Source organism: Heteronotia binoei, chromosome 10, assembly GCF_032191835.1.
Source record: "Heteronotia binoei isolate CCM8104 ecotype False Entrance Well chromosome 10, APGP_CSIRO_Hbin_v1, whole genome shotgun sequence".
Lineage (NCBI taxonomy): Eukaryota > Metazoa > Chordata > Lepidosauria > Squamata > Gekkonidae > Heteronotia > Heteronotia binoei.
Window position 1 is genome coordinate 1,664,092 of NC_083232.1, and position 20,173 is coordinate 1,684,264.

General features: G+C 45.5%; 1 protein-coding gene across 1 annotated transcript in view; it reads left to right on the forward strand.

The window, feature by feature from the left end:
- The window catches only part of LOC132578304 (KAT8 regulatory NSL complex subunit 1-like), a 47,581-nt gene that overhangs the window by 14,771 nt on the left and 12,637 nt on the right, over nucleotides 1–20,173 (forward strand). The window contains exons 3-6 of the mRNA XM_060248242.1: nucleotides 1,979–2,176; nucleotides 6,378–6,505; nucleotides 13,407–13,614; nucleotides 16,078–16,243. Coding sequence (XP_060104225.1) covers nucleotides 1,979–2,176; nucleotides 6,378–6,505; nucleotides 13,407–13,614; nucleotides 16,078–16,243 — 700 coding nt within the window. The remainder of the gene's footprint in view (nucleotides 1–1,978; nucleotides 2,177–6,377; nucleotides 6,506–13,406; nucleotides 13,615–16,077; nucleotides 16,244–20,173) is intronic.

The following is a 20,173-nucleotide window of genomic DNA, read 5'->3' on the forward strand; positions in this document are numbered from 1 at the left end:
ATGTCCATGCCATTGGATACCTGGAATTTCTTCTGCTCTCATTTGGAGTGTGGGTTGGGTGGCTTTTTGAAGTCCTCTCTAGTCCTTTGATTTCCAACTCATTCATAAGTTGTTATTCCCTCAGTCTTTCTATTAAATGCATACATTACTTCACACCTTTAGGGCCTCCACCCAAACGTACACACAAGATGATTCTATTTGCAATGTGCTTTTTAAGAGCAGAATAGGCTTTTTGTGTATAGCTTACATGTTCAGGAATCTGAAGGGCTGTAATTGAGCTATGAATGGTACAAACTGACATTAACATTTAAAATTTAGTGAGACACCTGAGACTGTCACTTAGAAAAAAATGCATGACCTGAAGTGGTGAAATATGCATCCTGAAAACAGAATTTGTATTCTTTGTTTGTTGTTTGTATTTACTAGTGTTCATTTCACAATCCTCCTCCAATGCTTTTTTCCTGCACTAATATCCCATTTCTCAGTTGAACCAGAAATTCTTAATATGTTGAGACAACCGTCCTTAAACTAGTGCAGTATGTATAACATTTTAATTAATGCACACTGCAGTGTTTGTATCTGGGATGATCATGGGCTGGATCCAGCAAAATGCTGATGTCAAAGATTTCAGGTTTTCACGGCTGGTAACATCATTAGGGTTTGTAGAATCTATCAGGCTCAAGTGCCGTGTTCTACTGGAGAAAGTTTTTCTTCCAGACGTTTCATTCTCTGCTGCGGAGAACATCCTCAGTGGCGTTGCAGCCAGAGCAGGCTCTCTGACCTTCTTGGCTGCTGTGCATTGAGTGAGGCCAGGGCTGCTGGAGAGCTGCTATTTCTAGGCTGGAGGGGGTGTGGTGAAAGGGCAATAGGTTTATGGATGTGCCCATTGTTTGGTGGGGCTTCCTGGAAGGGTAGTGAAACAGCCAGTTTCCTTATCACTATTATTATTATTATGTGACACAGAGTGTTGGACTAGATGGGCCGTGGCCTGATCCAACATGGCTTCTCTTATGTTCTTATGTGACACAGAGTGTTGGACTGGATGGGCCATTGGCCTGATCCAACATGGCTTCTCTTATGTTCTTATGTGACACAGAGTGTTGGATTAGATGGGCCACTGGCCTGATCCAACAGGGCTTCTCTTATGTTCTTATGTGACACAGAGTGTTGGACTGGAGGGGCCACTGGCCTTATCCAACAGGGCTTCTTTTATGTTCTTATGTGACACAGAGTGTTGGACTAGATGGGCCGTGGCCTGATCCAACATGGCTTCTCTTATGTTCTTAAGGGAGTGAAATCACCTTTCTTGCCTCTAATGTTAGCAGAGGTCCTAGAGTGAGATTCAGGATGTTGTGACGGGATGCATCTTGAAATGAAAAGCTCTCTTTGACTTTCTGCTTGTACAACAATTCCATATATGATGGAGCCTGGCCACAGTGTAGATCTGGGGTGTTTACACTATGCATGAAAAAAGCTACCCGCAGAAAGATGGCTCCAGTTGTTCACCGAAGGGTGGCTGAATTCCATGTCTTCTGTATGAATCTGGCAATTTTGTTTTATGTGCTTAGTTTTGGGAATAAAGTTTTTTCCCTTCTAGTTGTAAGGAAGAGCAGGCAGCTTTGCAGGGCAGCTGCTGCTGTTTGCCCCAGGCAAAAGGTAGAAGCATTTGATCCATAATCTTGTTAATGCCCTGTCTTTTAGGGCGAGAAAACAACCTTCTGTGAATGTGTAAGGACAAATCTTACATCTGCATGATGATCATCTTTGTGAAGGCTGCCTGTTCTTGTTTGCATTCTGTAGACATGTCACAGCCTGCCAAGTCTGAATAGGCCTAGAATGTGTTTAGAACCATTTCCTTTCTCTAGCAGTTTAAATCCTCCTTCAAAAGTTAAACGGGGAGTTTCCAAGGCTTAATACCTGGTGTTTCTGAGATGTGCCTTAATTCATGCATGCAATCCGTGTCTTTTTTATTCCTCAGGGTCCAGTTGTCTTGGGCGATCTCCAGCACGAAGATCTTATGAAGCAGCAAAATCGATTAAGCTCTTCAACAGCAGTGAACTCCAGGAGGAATAAAGTGCTGTCGCCTCCCTCCAACATGAAGGTGCCTACTGGAGACAGGTCTTGTGGTTTGTCTCCCTGTATCCCTTCCTACCTCCTGCAGAACACAGAGAAACTGGTCAGCATAAGTCTGCTGTGTTGTGATAATCAAGAATATTAATGCACAGTTTGTTTTTTGTTGCACTGGGTGATGTCTTGCGTATAAAATTGCAATTACCGTTGTCAGGGCTGGGTAAAAACTCATTAATTCGGTTGCTGAGGGTCTAAAAATTTAATTATAGTCTTGAGAATTGTAACAGCACAGAGCTAATACTTTAAAAATTGGTGCTGATTTCTAAAGCACTTGGAACTTGATTTTTTTGTGTTCTCCCCAGCTTTGCCTCAGCAAAGTCTGGGTTTGTGCTTTGCTTATGAATAATTGCTTTTAATTCCACATGATCTTTTTTTATTATTTTTTCCCCACAGGTTGTTTTTCCTAATTTTTTTTTTTTTTTAGTTTACTATATTTTGCACCTTCCTTTTGAGTTGTAGGTATGTTTTGGTTTATGAGATAGACCTATGGTAGCTGTTTCCTAGACACTCAGTCTTCTTGCATGTTGGACACATTCTATAATAGAAGGGAAATCAGTTACAAATTACACTGTGAAGCACCTGTACTGGGTTTCCTGTGAAGTTTAAATTATTTATATGTGTAAACCAAGGTTGACTTCCAAAGCAACTCAAAGCAATTAATGTCCAGCCCCAAAATTTCAATAATGTAGACGTGCAGGTGTGTGTGTGTGTGCGTGTGCAGCCTTCTACTTTGGCCCTGGCTGTTGAGAACTGTGTCCTGCCTCCAGGCTTTTCTCTCCAGGGGTGGAGGGGGGAGAGGGCAGGTGAACTACAGGTGTCCTCCGAGTTAGCTGGTGTAAATGCCAGAACAGTGAAGCAGCCCTTGTATTCATTTCTTTCCCAAAAAGTCATTCTTTAAAAAAGCTTTTAAACTAACAGTCCTGAGACTGAAAGTGGATAACGCATTCAGCTTGATGCAGTGGTTCAGAGCAGCAGACTCTAATCCGGAGAACTGGGTTTGCTTCCCCACTCCCTTCTCCACATGAGCCCTGCTGGGTGGTCTTGGACAAGTCACCATTCCCTCAGAACTCTCTCAGCCCCTCTGACCTCATAAGGTGCCTGTTGTGGGGAGAGGAAAGGAAGGTGACTGGAAGCTGCTTTGAGGCTCCTTTGGATAGACAAAAGCAGGGTATAAAAACCTATTCTTCTAAGCCACTTTGGAAGCAATCTGGTCACTGTTACCTTCATTTTACAAGTGAACCTGAGATACGGTAACTTGTTTGCCAGCTGATACGTTTATGCCTGAATTGGTTGGATCCAGGGTCAGATCACATCTTTCCAACAAAGTTCGCCAGCTGTTCTGCACTAGCTTTCTGGGACGAGATATGATTTTTCACTCAGATCTATCGAGAGCATGATTTCCAGGAATGCCTTTATCGGACTCCATTTCTTCCAGGCTGTCACTTATTGTCCTTGAAAACCTCTTGACTTTCACTATAAATTCAGCTTTGTTTTGGGTTTCCCTATTGTTGTTCCTGATGGCTGCTAGGGGGAGCCTTCTAAACGGTGGCCTCTGAATGAGCAGTGTGAGGAATCTTTTTTTTTAATATAGTTGCCTCCTCATCTCAACTTGTCCCCTACCAGTTCCTACTCCAGGGGTCCCAAACACGATGTCCATGGGTTTCATGGCACCTGCCAGCACCTCTCCTGGCACCACCAAAGTATTTTTAGAAAGTGGGCAAGGCCAGGTGGGACTTTTGCCCAGCAAGGTTTAAAAAAAAAGTGTTGCTTCAGCAGCGGCTGCCACCGCAAAACAGGGCTTCACTTTGTGATGGAAGGCAAGCTGTGGCAGCCATTTTACAGCCGCACCCACCACACTGTGTCAGAATCTCAAAGGTGCCCATGAGTGCAAACAGTTTAGAGATTCCTGTCCTAGTCCTTCGAAAGATCCACTTCCACTTCCTGCTTGGAAAGTGAACCAGAGCTCTCCATAAGTGATGCATTTTCTTCTAAAATGTAACTCGTTCTTTTTTTCAGTTATCTTGTTCTTTCTCATTTCATGGGGTTGGTATAAATAGGGCTGGTCTGAATTCTGATTTGAGAGGTCTGAACAGCTGGATCTGAGGTACTTGCTTTGCAAAGCCTTCTGAAGGGGAAAAAGTACCGTAGGTACATTCAGAGAAAAAGACGATCAGGTGTTCTCTGTGTGATGCATTACACACTGTTCCTTTTCGGTGTCAAATGAGGTAAAAAAAAGAACCGGCTGGTCTTTGAGGTGTAGTGTGTAAACAGTGAACAACATTCATATTCTACACACTCTCTTCCAGTATTGTCAAACTCAGTATCTTTCTGGTGGTAGAATTTCCAGTTTATGTATTTAGTATAAAGAGTACAAATCCAACTCCTTCCTTGCTAGCAGAATCAAGTTCGGTGAAGTGGTGTGATGGTTTAGCAGATCAGTTGTTATTTCGTATTTCCTGCAAGCAATAACTTGATTGCAATATCTCTGTACGCTGGAAGCAGCTACCTTGGTGATTTGCTTCATAGCATGTGGGAAAATGGAAACATCCTGGGAAGGATTAGGCAGGGTCTGTGCATCAGTTACATTCTCGTGAACAAGAAGTACAGAGGAACTGTTTTACCAGTGCTGATGCATTGTGATAGAGTTCATTACTCAGTAAAACACAGAACTTGCATGCAAAAGATCCCAGATTTAATCCCTGGCATCTTCATTTTAAAAGGCTTCAAAAAGCAGGTTTGCAAAAGAAGTTTCTTTAGCCTGATACCCTGGTGAGTTTCTGGTATTTGGGAGTAGACAGTGCTAAGCTACGTGAATGGTCTGACTCAGCAGAAGGTGACTGCATTTGAACGGAGACTTGACGATCCCTTAAAATGGTTCAGATGCCTCGCTACTGATCAGCCAGCTGCTTTGCATAGAGATCTGAACTCAGGGCCTGAATTTCCAGGACTACTTTCCACTTCAGTGGTTAGCAATTCCATTACAAATCTTCTATAAACTGAGAGGTGTTTATCATAAAATCAGAGTTGGGAGGGACCTCCAGGGTTGTCTAGTCCAACCCCCTGCACAATGCAGGAACTTCACAGATACCTCCCTCCGACCCCATCACATACATCCACAGTGACCCCTGCTCCATGCAAACTGGCCAAACTGTCCTGGAGAAAAATTGCTGTCTGACCCCCAAGGTGGTAAACAGTATTTCCCTGGGCATGTCAGAAGGGCCACGAGAACTGTGCACTGATGTAACCTCCTTCCCATGTTCTGCCTAAGTTCACAAAATCAGCATTGCTGTCAGATGGCCATCTAGCCTCTGTTTAAAAACCTCCAAGGAAGGAGAATCCACCACCTCCCAAGGAGGAAGCCTGTTCCACTGAGGAACCGCTCTAACTGTCAGGAAGTTCTTCCTAATGTTGAGCTGAAAACCATACTATTTACTGCATGGGAAGGTTAAAATGGCATTTCTTAGGGGACACTAGAGAAGCTGGTTGCAAATAAGAGAAATGCTGAGGATTGTATCTTGGATAGTTCATTGACACGTTAACAATCACTCCTGCTCAGTATTCTTAAGTTATTCTCTCCAGTTTTAGAATGTCAGAAAGCCAGAGGAAGAGTCTCAGGAAACCAAATTCTGTATCAGGTTGTGCTTAAAGGTCAGCGAATGCATGGAAACATGTGGGTGTGATTGCAGTTTCCCTCTGTAACATACAGTGAGGTCTACCTAGTTTCATAGATGCCAAAATGAACAGCTAACAGCTGCTGCCTTATGTGAAGATGGCATGTTACAAATGAAATATCTTTAGTATAAAAGATAAAAATACGCAGATATTTTTAAAACTGTTGTCTTGCAGCTTTGGTCTGAGTATTTGTATATATTATCTCAAAGGTTGTCTGTGGTAAGAGCTGAAGTCTTGAGAAGTTTCTCATGTGACTTGTTTGAGTTGTTGCATTTGCAGGATTTGGGCTTTACCTGACAAGGAAAGGCAATTTTGAATATGTGTAAACACAGGTCCTCATTGCTCAAGCTCAAATACTAGTTGCATACATTTGAATTCTTGAATGCAGGGTTTGAAAAGGACAGGAGATGGTGCTTGCTGGGATGTCAGACTACTTCTGTCTCCCCTTTTCACTTGCAAATTGCTTCTTTTGTTTTCTTCCCTTCCCTCCCTTACCAGCAACCACACAAGAGCCTTCCCCAATTCATTCTGTCACCAGACTTCTTTGAGTTTGAGATTTTATTTTTGTCTTGCAGAATTCTCACCTTTCGCAGTCTTTAAGAAACCTTGTGTGTCAAAGTCCCACCTCTACATCCATCAATGGGGCTCCTGAGCCCTCAAAAGCCTGCACATCACCCCATCAAGTCAACGGAATAAGTAACTGGTTAGTCCTCCTTTTCTTACAGGTTGATCAGTGTGATATTTGAAACGTATCCCGTTGAACCCTCTCTGCCTTTGCCGGCCTTGATGAAAGTAGACAAAATGAAAATGCATTTTTGAAGAGGGAAAGGGTTCTCCCATCTGTCTTGCTGTTTTGGAAAGTTTTCTGGCCTAACGTAAGATAGATCATGCACTTTGTGAACAGTTGATACATTCAGATAGTCAGTCTCACAGTCTGGATCTGGTTGCCGCTTGTCCTGCAGTGGTATTTTGTCAGCATGGAGGATAGTCTGTTCTCTGTTGGACTTGGGATAGGTTGCTGGCTGTCAGGTGCGTTTGGCTATAGGATGAGCTCTTCTGTCTTTTGCGACTTGAACTGGCTTCTGGTCATCTGTCTGCATTCTCCTGAACAGCCCAAGGGGCTGGGTTCCCTGTTCCTGGTCTTCCTGTGAGTAGGCCACCTAGATGTGAGGCCTAGGGGCTGCGTGCAGAGGGAAATGGCTCCTGAACAGAGTCCACATGGCCTTGACTCCTCAACGCGCTCCTTCATACCTGACCTGGCCAGACAGATTTCGTGTCAACTTGCTACACGTTAGGAGTCTCCAGAGTCTTTCCGACTCTCATTCCTTTTTGGTTTTGTTAGTTTTCCCTTTTGCTTAGGATTGCTTCATGCTTTGCAGAGACTGTATGCATTACTCCGCTCATTATTTTTCCCCAGTCTAGGAGGAGGACAGGAAGGGTTGCGTCAGTGCTTAGTTCTCGTGGCCAGGGAAATGCTGATCACCATTTTGGGGTCAGACAGCGATTCTTCTCCAGGCCAGTTTGGCCAGGGGTCCTGGAGGCTTTTATCATCTTCTGGACTTGGAGCAGGGGTCACTGGGTATGTGCATGTGTGGGAGAGGCATTTGTGAGTTTGCTGCAATGTGCAGGGGGTTGGGCTAGATGACCCTGAAGGTCCCTTCCAACTTTAGGATTCTGAGTGTTGAAAGACTGTTAACTGGTCCACTGCAGGCAGTGCTTCATTAATTTCATCCTGTAAAAGCAACAGAATTGTAGGGGGAACTGAAACATGGCAAAGGAGGTATTTACTTGCTTGTCCCTAGAACATGATGACACATCTGCAGTGATCAGAAGGGGCCAGAGGCTTGTGATGTTGATGTTTTTCAAAATAAAATTTGTTGTTCCACAGTGTTGCATCTTGGTGTGATGTAACCTTTTTTAAAAACTATTCTGTCAGCTCTGCTGTTTGCCATATCTTGGATTTCCCTTAGGCTCTTTTTATGTGGAGAGCCTATGAACTTCCTGACTATTATCTCTTTGTGAAGAGCCAGTTTGGTGTAGTGGTTAAGTGTGCGGACTCTTAATCTGGGAGAACCGGGTTTGATTCCCCCCTCCTCCACTTACACCTGCTGGAATGGCCTTGGGTCAGCCATAGCTCTAATAGAGAGCCAGTTGGGTGTAATGGTTAAGTGCGTGGACTCTTATCTGTGAGAACTGGGTTTGATTCCCCACTCCTCCACTTGCAGCTGCTGGAATGGCCTTGGGTCAGCCATAGCTCTAATAGAGAGCCAGTTGGGTGTAGTGGTTAAGTGCATGGATTCTTATCTGGGAGAACCCGGTTTGATTCTCCACTCCTCCACTTGCAGCTGCTGGAATGGCCTTGGGTCAGCCATAATGGTTAAGTGTGCGGACTCTTATCTGGGAGAACCAGGTTTGATTCCCCACTCCTCCACTTGCAGCTGCTGGAATGGCCTTGGGTCAGCCATAGCTATTGCAGGAGTTGTCCTTGAAAAGGCAGCTTGTGGGAGAGCTCTCTCAGCCGCACCAACCTCACTGGGTGTCTGTTTTGGGGGGGAGAAGATGCTCTGAGTATCTGATTCAGAGAGAAGGGTGGGGTATAAATCTACAGTCTTCTGCGTGAGATATAGTGCTCTGTTTCTCTCTTTCAAAACAGAATTGTTAATATACTAAGCTAGACTGGAAGTTATATATTGACTTGTTATGGCGGTGAGTCAGAGCCCTTTTGATATTTATTAATGTGTGTGAAAGTTCACTTGTACATATTTTTCCCACAGGACAAATGTAAACATGGTAGAAGAGTTCTTCTGGTAGGATTATTGAAAAATGGAGGGCTGGGATTCCACTTTTTCTAGAGGGGGCTACTAATAATTGAATGTCAGTCTCACTTCCCAAATAAGCTTGATTTTTGAGTTAGAATCTTTTCACTGTCCAGATGAAATGTCCAGATGTTTACTTCTGGCAAAGGAGAGAGCAGATACATTTCAGAGCTGCCTAAGAGAGATTTCCTGTGAATTCTTAGGGGGAGGTGTTTGTGAGTTTCCTGCATTGTGCAGGGGGTTGGACTAGATGACCCTGAAGGTCCCTTCCAACTTGAGGATTCTATGAACTTCCTGACTGTTAGAGCAATTCCTCAGTGGAACAGGCTTCCTCAGGAGGTGGTGGGCTCTCCTTCCTTGGAGGTTTTGAAACAGAGGCTAGATGGCCATCTGACAGCAATGAAGATCCTGTGAATTTAGGGGGAGGTGTTTGTGAGTTTTCTGCGTTGTGCAGGGGGTTGGACTCGATGACCCTGGAGTTCCCTTCCAACTCTAGGATTCTATGATTCTTGTGTCCAGCTGTGAGATTGGGATGTCACAGACCAGGCTGCTCTTTAGAATGACGCATTTGCTAAAATAAAGATTTATTTGCTAAAGTAAAGGTTGTTCTACCTTTCTCATTCAAGGTGATATGATGCTGTGCAGGCAGAGGAGTGTTTATTACAGTGGAGTGATTAATTCACATGGCTCATCTTTGTCTGCTGTCAGCCCTTCTAATGCACTGGGCCATAAACCAAATTAATACATCAATGTATTGCCTGTCTTTTCCCAGAATTTTTTAAAATTAAAGATAATGAAAGAAAGTCTGTTTTTCATTTGGATGGTTGTCTTTGTCCAGCTGTTCCTTTGTTCTGTTCAACAGTTTGTGTCACTAGAACACTGTCAGTGTTGCACTGTTTTTGCAAATCTGCACATTGAGAGTAGCTAGTGTGCCTGGTACATTTGAATACGTCAAGCAAGGGACAAGGGAGTGGGATAGCTGCCTGTTTTCCTCCTTCTGCAGTCTGTTGTGAAGCTGCTGAGCTTGTCTTGAATGAGTGAGGCATGGTAGCATCATGGGTGCTAGGGCTGTGCTAGAGGTACTTGCAACTGGGTGAGTAGGTGGAGGTCAGGAGGGTAGCATATAATAGGGTCTGTGTGTTAAATGTCCCAGCTGTGTTGGCATCGGGAGGTCAGCAGTGTGGGAACCCGCTCATCACAGTATGTGAATGCTGGTTCTTCCATATCCCAGTACAGGAATCTGGATTAGGCCACAGCTGTGGTGTGTGTAGGATGTAGCCCTTTTGATATCAGAAGGCTTCAGTCTTCATGTGCCTTTCCCTCACTTTGATTTGGGGGAATTAACACAATGACACTTGACACAATGTATGGTAGGAGGGAGGGTTGGCCATGGGCTTCCGCTGTGCAGAACTGATCACTGTTGGGGGTGGGGGGGGGGGCGTGCAGGACAGGAGCGACTTGTTTTTTTGAGGGGGGGGGGAAATTTAAAAAAATGGCACCCCCTTATGGGCCATTCTATCCTATGGTCCCATGGACTCCATATCCAATTTGGTGCCTCCCCCTCCATCGGCGCCCGGGGCAAGCATGGTGGGGATGGACGGTGGCTCAGTGGTAGAGCATCTGCTTGGGAAACAGAAGGTCCCAGGTTCAATCCCCGGCATCTCCAAAAAAGGGTCCAGGCAAATAGATGTGAAAAACCTCAGCTTGAGACCCTGGAGAGCCGCTGCCAGTCTGAGAAGACAATACTGACTTTGATGGACCCAGGGGCTGATTAAGTATAAGGCAGCTTCATAGGTTCATGTGTTCTGCCTCCTCCTAGATCCAGCCCTTGGTGGGTGTTTTGTTCCAACCAACAATAGGTCGGTATTCCAAGCCATTCAGGGATAGGAGGATTTGCAGAACTGTAGTTATGAATGGCCCAGGCTGGCCTGATCACATGAGATCTCGAAAACTAAGCAGTAGTATTTGGCTGGGAGGCCACCAAGGAATTCTGGTGTCTCTGTGAAGAGGCAGGCAATGGCAAACAACCTATGACTGTGTCTTGCCTTGAAAAGCCCATGAGGGATCACCACAGGTTAGCTGTGACTTGATGGCGCTTTCTGCCACCATTAGAGGCTGCTCTGACCCTGGGGAGCCCAGTCTCGTCAGATCTTGGAAGGGAAGTAGTGTCAGCGCTGCTTCCTACTTGAACGGAAAACCATCAAGGAAGTCCAGGGTCGGTATGCAGAGGCAGGAAATGGCAAACCACCTCCGTTCGTCTCTTGCCTTGAAGATCCTGTGAGGAGTCTCCATAGATCAGCTTGACTTGACTGCGCTTTCCAGCACCACCAATTTTGAAGCACGCTCAGTTTTCGAACATAGGTTGGAGGACTGGTTGAAGGAACAGTGAGCTGTTACGCTTCTCTCTGTTGGTGTGAAGCACTTATGGCAGCAAGGAGCAGTCTGGCTTCTCCAGTAGTCAGTCAGATTCCATGGAAGCTCATGGTTGGGGCATGGTGATGCCTACTGTCTTGTGAGCTGTTGGGGATCTGCTGCCTCTCATAGTTCCTGTTGCTGATAGCCACACACCAATCTCTCCTCTCTTATACTTTTGAAAAAGTTATATAAGCTAGCACCCTTCACTAGGAGAAGTGCCGGGTTATTTATAAACATGTAAGCTGCTTTATATTGGGTAGGGGCATCAGTCTGTCTTGCTCAGTAATGCCTGCTGACTGCTAGTAGCTCTCTGGAGTGTTGGACAGAGAGAGAGACAGACAGAGATTTTTCACAGCCTCCCGTTCTTCATATACTTTAACTGGAAGCACCAGGGCTTCAATGTGGGAGCTTCTGTTGGTCTGAAGCAGTTGAACAATGCAGGAGTCGAGTGCACCTTTAAGACCAACCAAGTTTTAAATTACAAAAGGTGGACTACAACTAGGAAATATATGTCCTTTTGTGATTTACTTAGATTTGCAGAAACACCAACTGGCAAGAAACTTTATTACCTTTTGTGGCTATCCAGACCAAATGGCCAAACCACACTGTTTCACTGTGTGACCACAGCCAGTTTGCCCTCTTAATCAACAAATTGCATGTATTTCAGCCCACAATACCTGATCCCCTCGTCTGATGAAGTGTGCTTAGAGAGCACTGGGTGGCCCCAGAAGGTAGGACCAGAACCAGTGGGTTGAAATTAAACAAAAGAGTTTCCGGCTCAACATTAAGAAGAACTTCCTGACCGTTAGAGCGGTTCCTCAGTGGAACAGGCTTCTTCCTCGGGAGGTGGTGGGCTCTCCTTCCTTGGTGGTTTTTAAACAGAGGCTAGATGGCCATCCGACAGCGATGAAGATCCTGTGAATTTAGGGGGAGGTATTTGTGGGTTTCCTGCATTGTGCAGAGGGTTGGACTAGATGACCCTGGAGGTCCCTTCCAACTCTAGGATTCTATGAAAACTTACGTTCTGAATAAAGCTTGGCTGGTCTTAAGAGTGCACTTGATTCCTGCTTTGTTCTGTCTTGTCAGTTCTTGGCAGTGAAGCAGGGGTTGCCCTGGTTAGTCCTTAGATGGGGAATCGCCAAGGAAGTTCACGGTTGCTGTGCAGAGGCGGCCAATGCAATGGCCAACCAGCCCCCTCTGAATGTCTCCCTCCCTCCCTCCCTCCCTCCCTCCCTCCCTCCCTCCCTCCCTCCAATATTCGGTGAGATTTTTAAAAATATTTTTTGTTTTAAGTATGAAAGTTAGATGTTGTATTGAAACCATGACAATGTTAAAACCCTCAGTGGGGATCTCAGTTGACAACAAACGAAGAAGTGAGAGATTTGACTTCTGTTTAGAAGCGGCTTAAAATAGATCCACGGTCTGTGAGCCTTACACCCTAAAACACTTAGACGCTTTGTTCCTCTGTCATATGTTGAAGACATAAGACATTTTGAACAATGACTGTTCTCATTTCCTTCTGCTTATTAATCAAACACTCTTAATTGTACTTCGTACATGCTTTCTTGGCAGTCAGATAGCTTTGTCTCCTTTTCTAATTAGTCTGATTTATTGATCTCTGAACTTTTGTCTTCCAGTGTTCTCCCCCCCCCCCCCGAAAATTAAAATAATATATAAATTTAGTCTTGGAATCATTAAACAAGCATAGTTGCCATTTTTCAGTAGGCTACTAGTTCTTGCGATGTAGCAGAATGGACTGAGGCTGAAGTTTTGAGGGGGTGCATTCACAGTTTCCAAAGACCTGTTCTGTGTTTGCTAAACTAGTTGGTCAAGGAGGATGGTTGCTCTACAGATTGTATTTATGGCTGTTCTAGAGAGCCAGTTTGTTGTAGTGGCTAACTGTGTGGACTCTTGTCTGGGAGAACTGGGTTTGATTCCCCACTCCTCCATTTGCACCTGCTGGGATGGCCTTGGGTCAGCCATAGCTCTGGCAGAGGTTGTCCTTGAAAGGGCAGCTGCTGCGAGAGCCCTCTCAGCCCCACCCACCTCACAGGGTGTCTGTTGTGAGGGAGGAAGATAAAGGAGATTGTGAGCCACTCTGATATTCGGAGTGGAGGGTGGGATATAAATCCAATATCTTCATCTTCTTTCCAAAACCAGTCCCTTCCCCCAGAGCTTTGCCAGCACAGATCTGGGACAGTATGATCAGTATTAGTAGGACTAACATTTATGTAAAACTCTTAAGTAGACAGACACTGTCATCTGAGAAACTTCCTGAAGATGTGGCACTCTGAGATAATCAGGCAAGACAAATGATTAAGTTTTGCCTTCAGCATAATTCTCAGTGTGTGAAATTCTTCCTTTTGGCTGCAGCTTCACCCCAGGTTCCGCAAAGCCCTCCTCCCAGGATGGTGCAGATGCTGGCAGGATTCTCAAGAAACCAAAGCAGCTGAACAACAGTCTGCCCGCCGCACCTTCTCCCCTTGACAACAGCTGTGTCGCTGCCAGAATCCGTCCAGTTTGCAGATACAGGAAACGCAGGCTGGTGAGAGCCAGCGCAGTCTCTCACCTTTCAAGGAAGGTAGGTGTGAGGTTTCATGACGATGTTTACTGGAAAAAGGCTTTCATAACACTTGACTTAGTTTCACAGATCAGTATGGGGGGGGTGGGGAAAGGGTATTGCATGGAGTTTTAAGAGGAGCGGGTTTATTGGTAGCACAAGCATATACGGACAGATGCCGGTTTTAAAATGGACTGTAGCTCCTGAAAGCCTTTGTCACACCAAGTCGATTACTCTTTCCCTTGAGATTTTTTTTTCTTCCTCTGCAACAAACAACATCTGCCCCTCCTTTGGAATGTGTCAGTTCAGTAGGAGGCATAGTGGAGAGCCAGTGCAGGGGGGGTGATTAGAATGGAGAGGGCCAGAGACCTAGCTTCAAATGCCTCATTTGCCCATGAAGCTCAATAAAATGTACTGGATAGACAGTTCAGGTTGGCTTAGCAAATGCAGTGTTGTCTGAGTTGTGCGACCTAACTGGCTGGCTCCAGCTGCTCTGTTTCATTCTGTCCCTAATAGGCATCTCCGACATTGTGTGTTTCATTTTCTTGATTGCTTCTGTCTTTTTGATACACTTACCTGGATGACTGTAGCCAGTTACACTAGTTGTGTGGGTTAGTGTGTTGGGATTCTCCATATTGCTTTTAAACCAAGGATAAGGGGCAGGATGAGGCCTGGCTTGAGTCAGCTATAGTTTGCTTTGAGTACCAGTTTCTTTCATGGACATTTTGATGGCAGTCTTTAAAGCCCTGCATGGCTTGGGACCAGACCCATCTGAAGGATTGTCTTCTCCCATACATTTCTGTTCCTGAATCAAGGTCACAGGGAGAGGCCCTCCTGCCTGTCCATCAGTCAAATAAGCTCATTTGGTGGGCACACGAGACAGGGCCTTTTTGGTGGCAGCCCCACAATTATGAAACAACCTCTCTAGGGAGGTGCGGTTGGCCCCCCTCGCCTTCAGTCATCAAAAGAGTTTCTGGCTAAAGCATCAGGAAGAATTTCCTGACAGTGGTTCCTCAGTGGAACAGGCTTCCTAAGGAGGTGATGGACTCTCCTTCCTTGGAGGCTAGATGGCCACCTGGCAGCAATGCTGATTCTGTGAATTAGACAGATCACGAGAAGGAGGGCAGGAAGGGTTGCACCAGTTCTTAGTTCTTGTAACCCTTTCATATGCACCCAGGAAAATGTTGATTGACACTTAGTCAGCAGTTTTTCTCCAGGCCAGTTTGGCCAGGGATCCTGGAGGGTTTTGCTGTCTTCTGGGGTTAGTGAGGGAGGGGAGTCAGTGGGGGAGCTATTTTTGAGTTTCCTGTACTGTACAGGAAGTTGGACTAATGACCCGGGAGAATCTGTGATTCTCTGTCTTGCCCAGGGCTGCTTTGACTACCTCACCCTGCTGTCTGCAGCCTGTTACTGTAGACTCCTCAGCTTGAACCTGCTGTCCCGCAGAGTGACAGCCCCACCCCCATTTTTGAGTGCAGTTCCTTGAATAGCTCTAAATAAACATTAATGCATATTTTCTTAGCTCAAGGTTAGGACTCTGCTATAGATGTTGGCAAAGGGAAGAGCTGAGCCGTGAGCAGCGTAGAAGGAAGTGCCGCTGTGTTCCTTGTTTGTACCGCTCATAGTGCAGCTATTGTTTTCTGGAACGCAGATATTCAGATAGGAAGAAGCATTCCCCTCCACGGCTAAGCAGTGCCCATCTTGTTTGAATTATTGGATGTTACTGTCTGGCTTTATATTGGAAGAGGGGTCATCTAACTTACAAAGGAGTAAAATATTGTTAGTCTTACGATGCCTCCAAACTCTTATTCGGTTTTATCTATAGACCATCTATTTTACAGCCATTGCAGAGAAGACCATCTAAGATCTGCCCTGCAGAGAACATCAACATCAATCTGAAACTTAAGATTATAGCACCGAAATGTCAATCTTTAAAATGTTTTTAAACTTATTTTATGGTTTTTAGGTCATACTATATGTCTATACTCACGCACTTGCATGACCATGTAAGCCGCCCTGAGCCCACCTAGGCGGGGAGGGCAGGATAAAAAATGGAATTAAATAAGTAAATTACTGTGTTTTCAGTCATCTTTATGAAGTTTGAGTCCCAATTACTCCCAGTGTCAAATGTATCTTTGAGAATCAACTGTAGGGAGGGTTAAATGGGAATTGCAGCCCTAGAATGGGGTGTGTGTGTGTGTTAACTTTTCCTTGCTCTTGTTTCCTGGGTTGCACCCAGATCGTACCCATCATTTTTTGCCTGCTGGCAGCCTGGGATGTGTGTTTGTATGAGATGTTTCTCTTAGAATATGGTGCCGTGGGAAACAGTCAACATCACTTGCTAGCCTAATTCAAATCGAGGCTCGTACAGCCCCTGAACTGCTCGCAAGGAATCCTGTCAGAGATTTCCAGTGTTTGAGGTGTCTTGCTCTGAAACAGAACAATTTCAGTTTAGACAGCTGTTTTAAACCTTTTTTGTTCCAGCCCCAGAAACCTCTTTCCCAAAAATGCAGCTGTGAGCACCCCAGTTCTTGCATCTTGTGCGATTGTAAGACCTCCATTCAGACCATCGATCCTGGGACCATGTCACTGGAGGAGCGGGTTGGTCTGCTGGATTCTGGCTTCCATCCCATCCTCTCATTTTCTCATGGTGAGTAAAATTACAGCCTTGGCTTGTAAAATGAAAAATCTGCTTCTTGAGCTGACTTTTCTTCATCCTGCTTCCAAAAGTGTCGTGTTCCAGTTCCACATATGCCCAGTGAGGCTTTCCAGTCCCAACTGATTCACCCCGTCTAAGAAAGCTGCATTTTTGTCATGTTGGAAACCTTCCTTTTGTTTCTTGTGCTATTTCTACGGAAGCAGGACTTTTCTCAGCTTTTAAGGCCCCTAAATTTAGAACAGGCATTGAAATCACTATAATCACTGACAGACTTACAAAGGGATACAAGGAGTGTTAAAATTACTGCTGCTCTCGGAAGGGACTTTTTATGTAAGCCGATCCATGGCATCAGCTCACTGAGTCGTGTTTCTGCCGTTCTCTTCTGCATGGTTTTATTTATTCTCGTGATTCTCAGCAGCGGAAGTCTCAAGTACTTTGTAAAAGTATATCAAAGATGGCTTCTATCAGAGGTGGCCAAACTTGCTTCACATAAAAGCCACATAGAATAAATGTCAGATGTTTGAGAGCCGCAAGACAGATAGGAAGGAGGAGAATAGGTGGAGGTGGAAAGAAAGCAGCTTTAACTTTAAATGCATTCTGCACGCTGCCAGCTGGCTTGGCTTAGACAAGTGATTTAAAGAGACAAATGCCTTCACCAAGCCAACCAATGGGGTGGTGGGGGCTTCGAGAGCCACGCAATATGTGTGAAAGAGCCACGTGTGGCTCCCGAGCTGCAGTTTGGCCACCCCTGGCTTCTATGGAGATTATTTGGTTCAGTCCATAGCAGCTTCCTCTTATCGTTATCATTCGCTTGGCCATAGACGTTTCCACTGAGGATCTTCCACCGCAGGGAAAGAACCAAGAAGTGATCATACAGTTAGGAATTGGAATCTGGTAATCTGACTCTTGTGTGTGTTGAGTAACAGTGTTGTACACATGGACAAATTCTTGGGCTTTAGGCTACATCAGTTGTCCAGGTATGTATTCAGCTGTGAAGGTGGATCACGTAATGTTTAGGGGGAAAGGAAGGAGAGATGCTTACAAACAGAATTCCCAACTTTTGATTTTAAAAAACGTTGCCACAGCCTTCTCAGATCCCAGTACTGGATTCCCTGAAAGAGCCTTGCTTTGGTGGTCGTGTTACTAGAATGCCAAGCAGGGCTGCTGACCTACTTATTAAAAAAAGGGTTATATATTGCTTTGCCATCCTGAAAGGTTCCACAGAGAGGCTTCCATAAAAATCAGCTATAAACCAATATAGAAACGTCAGCCAAACAACCAGGCCAGGAGAGAGCAAACAAAACCGAGGGTGGTTGAGAGAGCCATGCAATCCAGAGGTTTAGGAAGAAAGCTGGGCTGTTTGCCCAACACTTAATGACGGGGCCGTGACACCGCTAATGAGGAGACCCCATGTCTCAGAGTTGTGTTTGCGGAGGAGCAGGGAGCAAGGCTTCTGGTCCTGGCCTGCCTGAGGGATTTCTGAGGCCAGAGGGGAAAGAGGAAGCAGCAGGCATTCCTGTGGTGTACCCGGATTGAGGCAGTACTAGGAACTGCTTCCCTCCAGAACTTGTGCTGTGTTTTGCTTATGCTTTTATTTTGAAATTGGGGAAACCTGCTTTGGGAGTTCATTTTGACTGAAAAGAAATAAGGACCTCAAAAGTCCTCTGCTGCATCAGCAGCAGCAGGGAGGGGTGTGAGCTGCGTTTTTGTGGTTCAGTTTGTGCTTTCTGCTCTTCACAAACTGCCTTAAAATCCATGGAAGTTCAGGGTGGGTTTTCAGTTCATGAACCACAAACTGGCCAAAATTTGTGTTGAACTTTAGTTCATGAGCTGGTTTGTGCCCATCCCTAATCACCAGTCCTGAGCAGCCAAAGACCCAGTCAGCGAGGAGCTTAAATTTTTTTTTTTTATTTATCTGAGATTTATATCCTGCCCTTCCCACTAGGTGGCTCAGGGCGGCTTACAGCATGTAAAACTAACATAAAATATAAATTAAACATTAAAATTAACATTACATAATTTATAGTTAAAAATCTAAACATTTGTTATATACCTAAAACATTAAAATCATTCAGTGGTCTTAAGCTACACTCAATTCAAATTCGATGTTCAGTGTTCAGAACTCAGTGCCAGTCAGTTGTGGGCCAGCCGGAAGAGGACTGTCTTACAGGCCCTGCGGAATTGGGTAAGGTCCCGCAGGGCCCTTACCTCTTCCGGCAGCTGGTTCCACCAAGATGGAGCCATTACGGAGAAGGCCCTGTCCCTTGTAGCTTTCAAACTGGCTTCTTTTGGCCCGGGGACAACCAGGAGGTTTTGAGTTCCCGATCTCAGTGCTCGCTGGGGAACGTGTGGGAAGAGACGGTCCCTCAGGTAGGCAGGTCCTAGGCCATATAGGGCTTTAAAGGTAATAACCAGCACCTTGTACCGAACTCGGTAGGATATTGGCAGCCAGTGCAGAGCCCGAAGTCCCGGCTGAATGTGCTCCCACCTTGGGAGCCCCAATAACAACCGGGCGGCGGCGTTCTGCACCAGCTGCAATTTCCGGGTTCGGCACAGGGGCAGCCCCATGTAGAGGGCATTAGAACATAAGAGAAGCCATGTTGGATCAGGCCAACGGCCCATCAAGTCCAACACTGTGTCACACAGTGGCAAAAAATTTTATATACACACATACACTGTGGCTAATAGCCACTGATGGACCTGTGCTCCATATTTTTATCTAAACCCCTCTTGAAGGTGGCTATACTTGTGGCCGCCACCACCTCCTGTGGCAGTGAATTCCACATGTTAATCACCCTTTGGGTGAAGAAGTACTTCCTTTTATCCGTTTTAACCTTTCTGCTCAGCAATTTCATGGAATGCCCACGAGTTCTTGTATTGTGAGAAAGGGAGAAAAGTACTTCTTTCTCTACTTTCTCCATCCCATGCATTATCTTGTAAACCTCTATCATGTCACCCCGCAGTCGACGTTTTTCCAAGCTAAAGAGTCCCAAGCGTTTCAACCTTTCTTCATAGGGAAGGTGTTCCAGCCCTTTAATCATTCTAGTTGCCCTTCTCTGGACTTTCTCCAATGCTATAATATCCTTTTTGAGGTGCGGCGACCAGAACTGCACACAGTACTCCAAATGAGACCGCACCATCGATTTATACAGGGGCATTATGATACTGGCTGATTTGTTTTCAATTCCCTTCCTAATAATTCCCAGCATGACGTTGGCCTTTTTTATTGCAGACTCACACTGTCTTGACATTTTCAGTGAGTTATCTACCACGACCCCAAGATCTGTCTCTTGGTCAGTCTCTGCCAGTTCACACCCCATCAACTTGTATTTGTAGCTGGGATTCTTGGCCCCAATGTGCATTACTTTGCACTTGGCCACATTGAACCGCATCTGCCACGTTGACGCCCACTCACCCAGCCTCAACAGATCCCTTTGGAGTTCCTCACAATCCTCTCTGGTTCTCACCACCCTGAACAATTTAGTGTCATCCGCAAACTTGGCCACTTCACTGCTCACTCCCAACTCTAAATCATTTATGAACAAGTTAAAGAGGATGAGACCCAGTACCGAGCCCTGCGGCACCCCACTGCTTACCGTCCTCCACTGCGAAGACTGCCCATTTATACTGACTCTCTGCTTCCTATTACTAAGCCAGTTTTTGATCCACAAGAGGACCTGTCCTTTTACTCCATGACTCTCAAGTTTTCTAAGGAGCCTTTGATGAGGAGTAGTAGTAGTCCAACCTCGAGGTGACTGTAGCATGGATCACCGTTGCTAGATCGTCACGCTCCAGGAAGGGAGCCAGCTGCCTTGCCCGCCTAAGGTGGAAGAATGCGGACTTGGCAGTGGCTGCTATCTGGGCCTCCATTGTTAAAGAAGGCTCCAGAAGTACCCCCAGGCTCCTGACTGTATGCGTCGC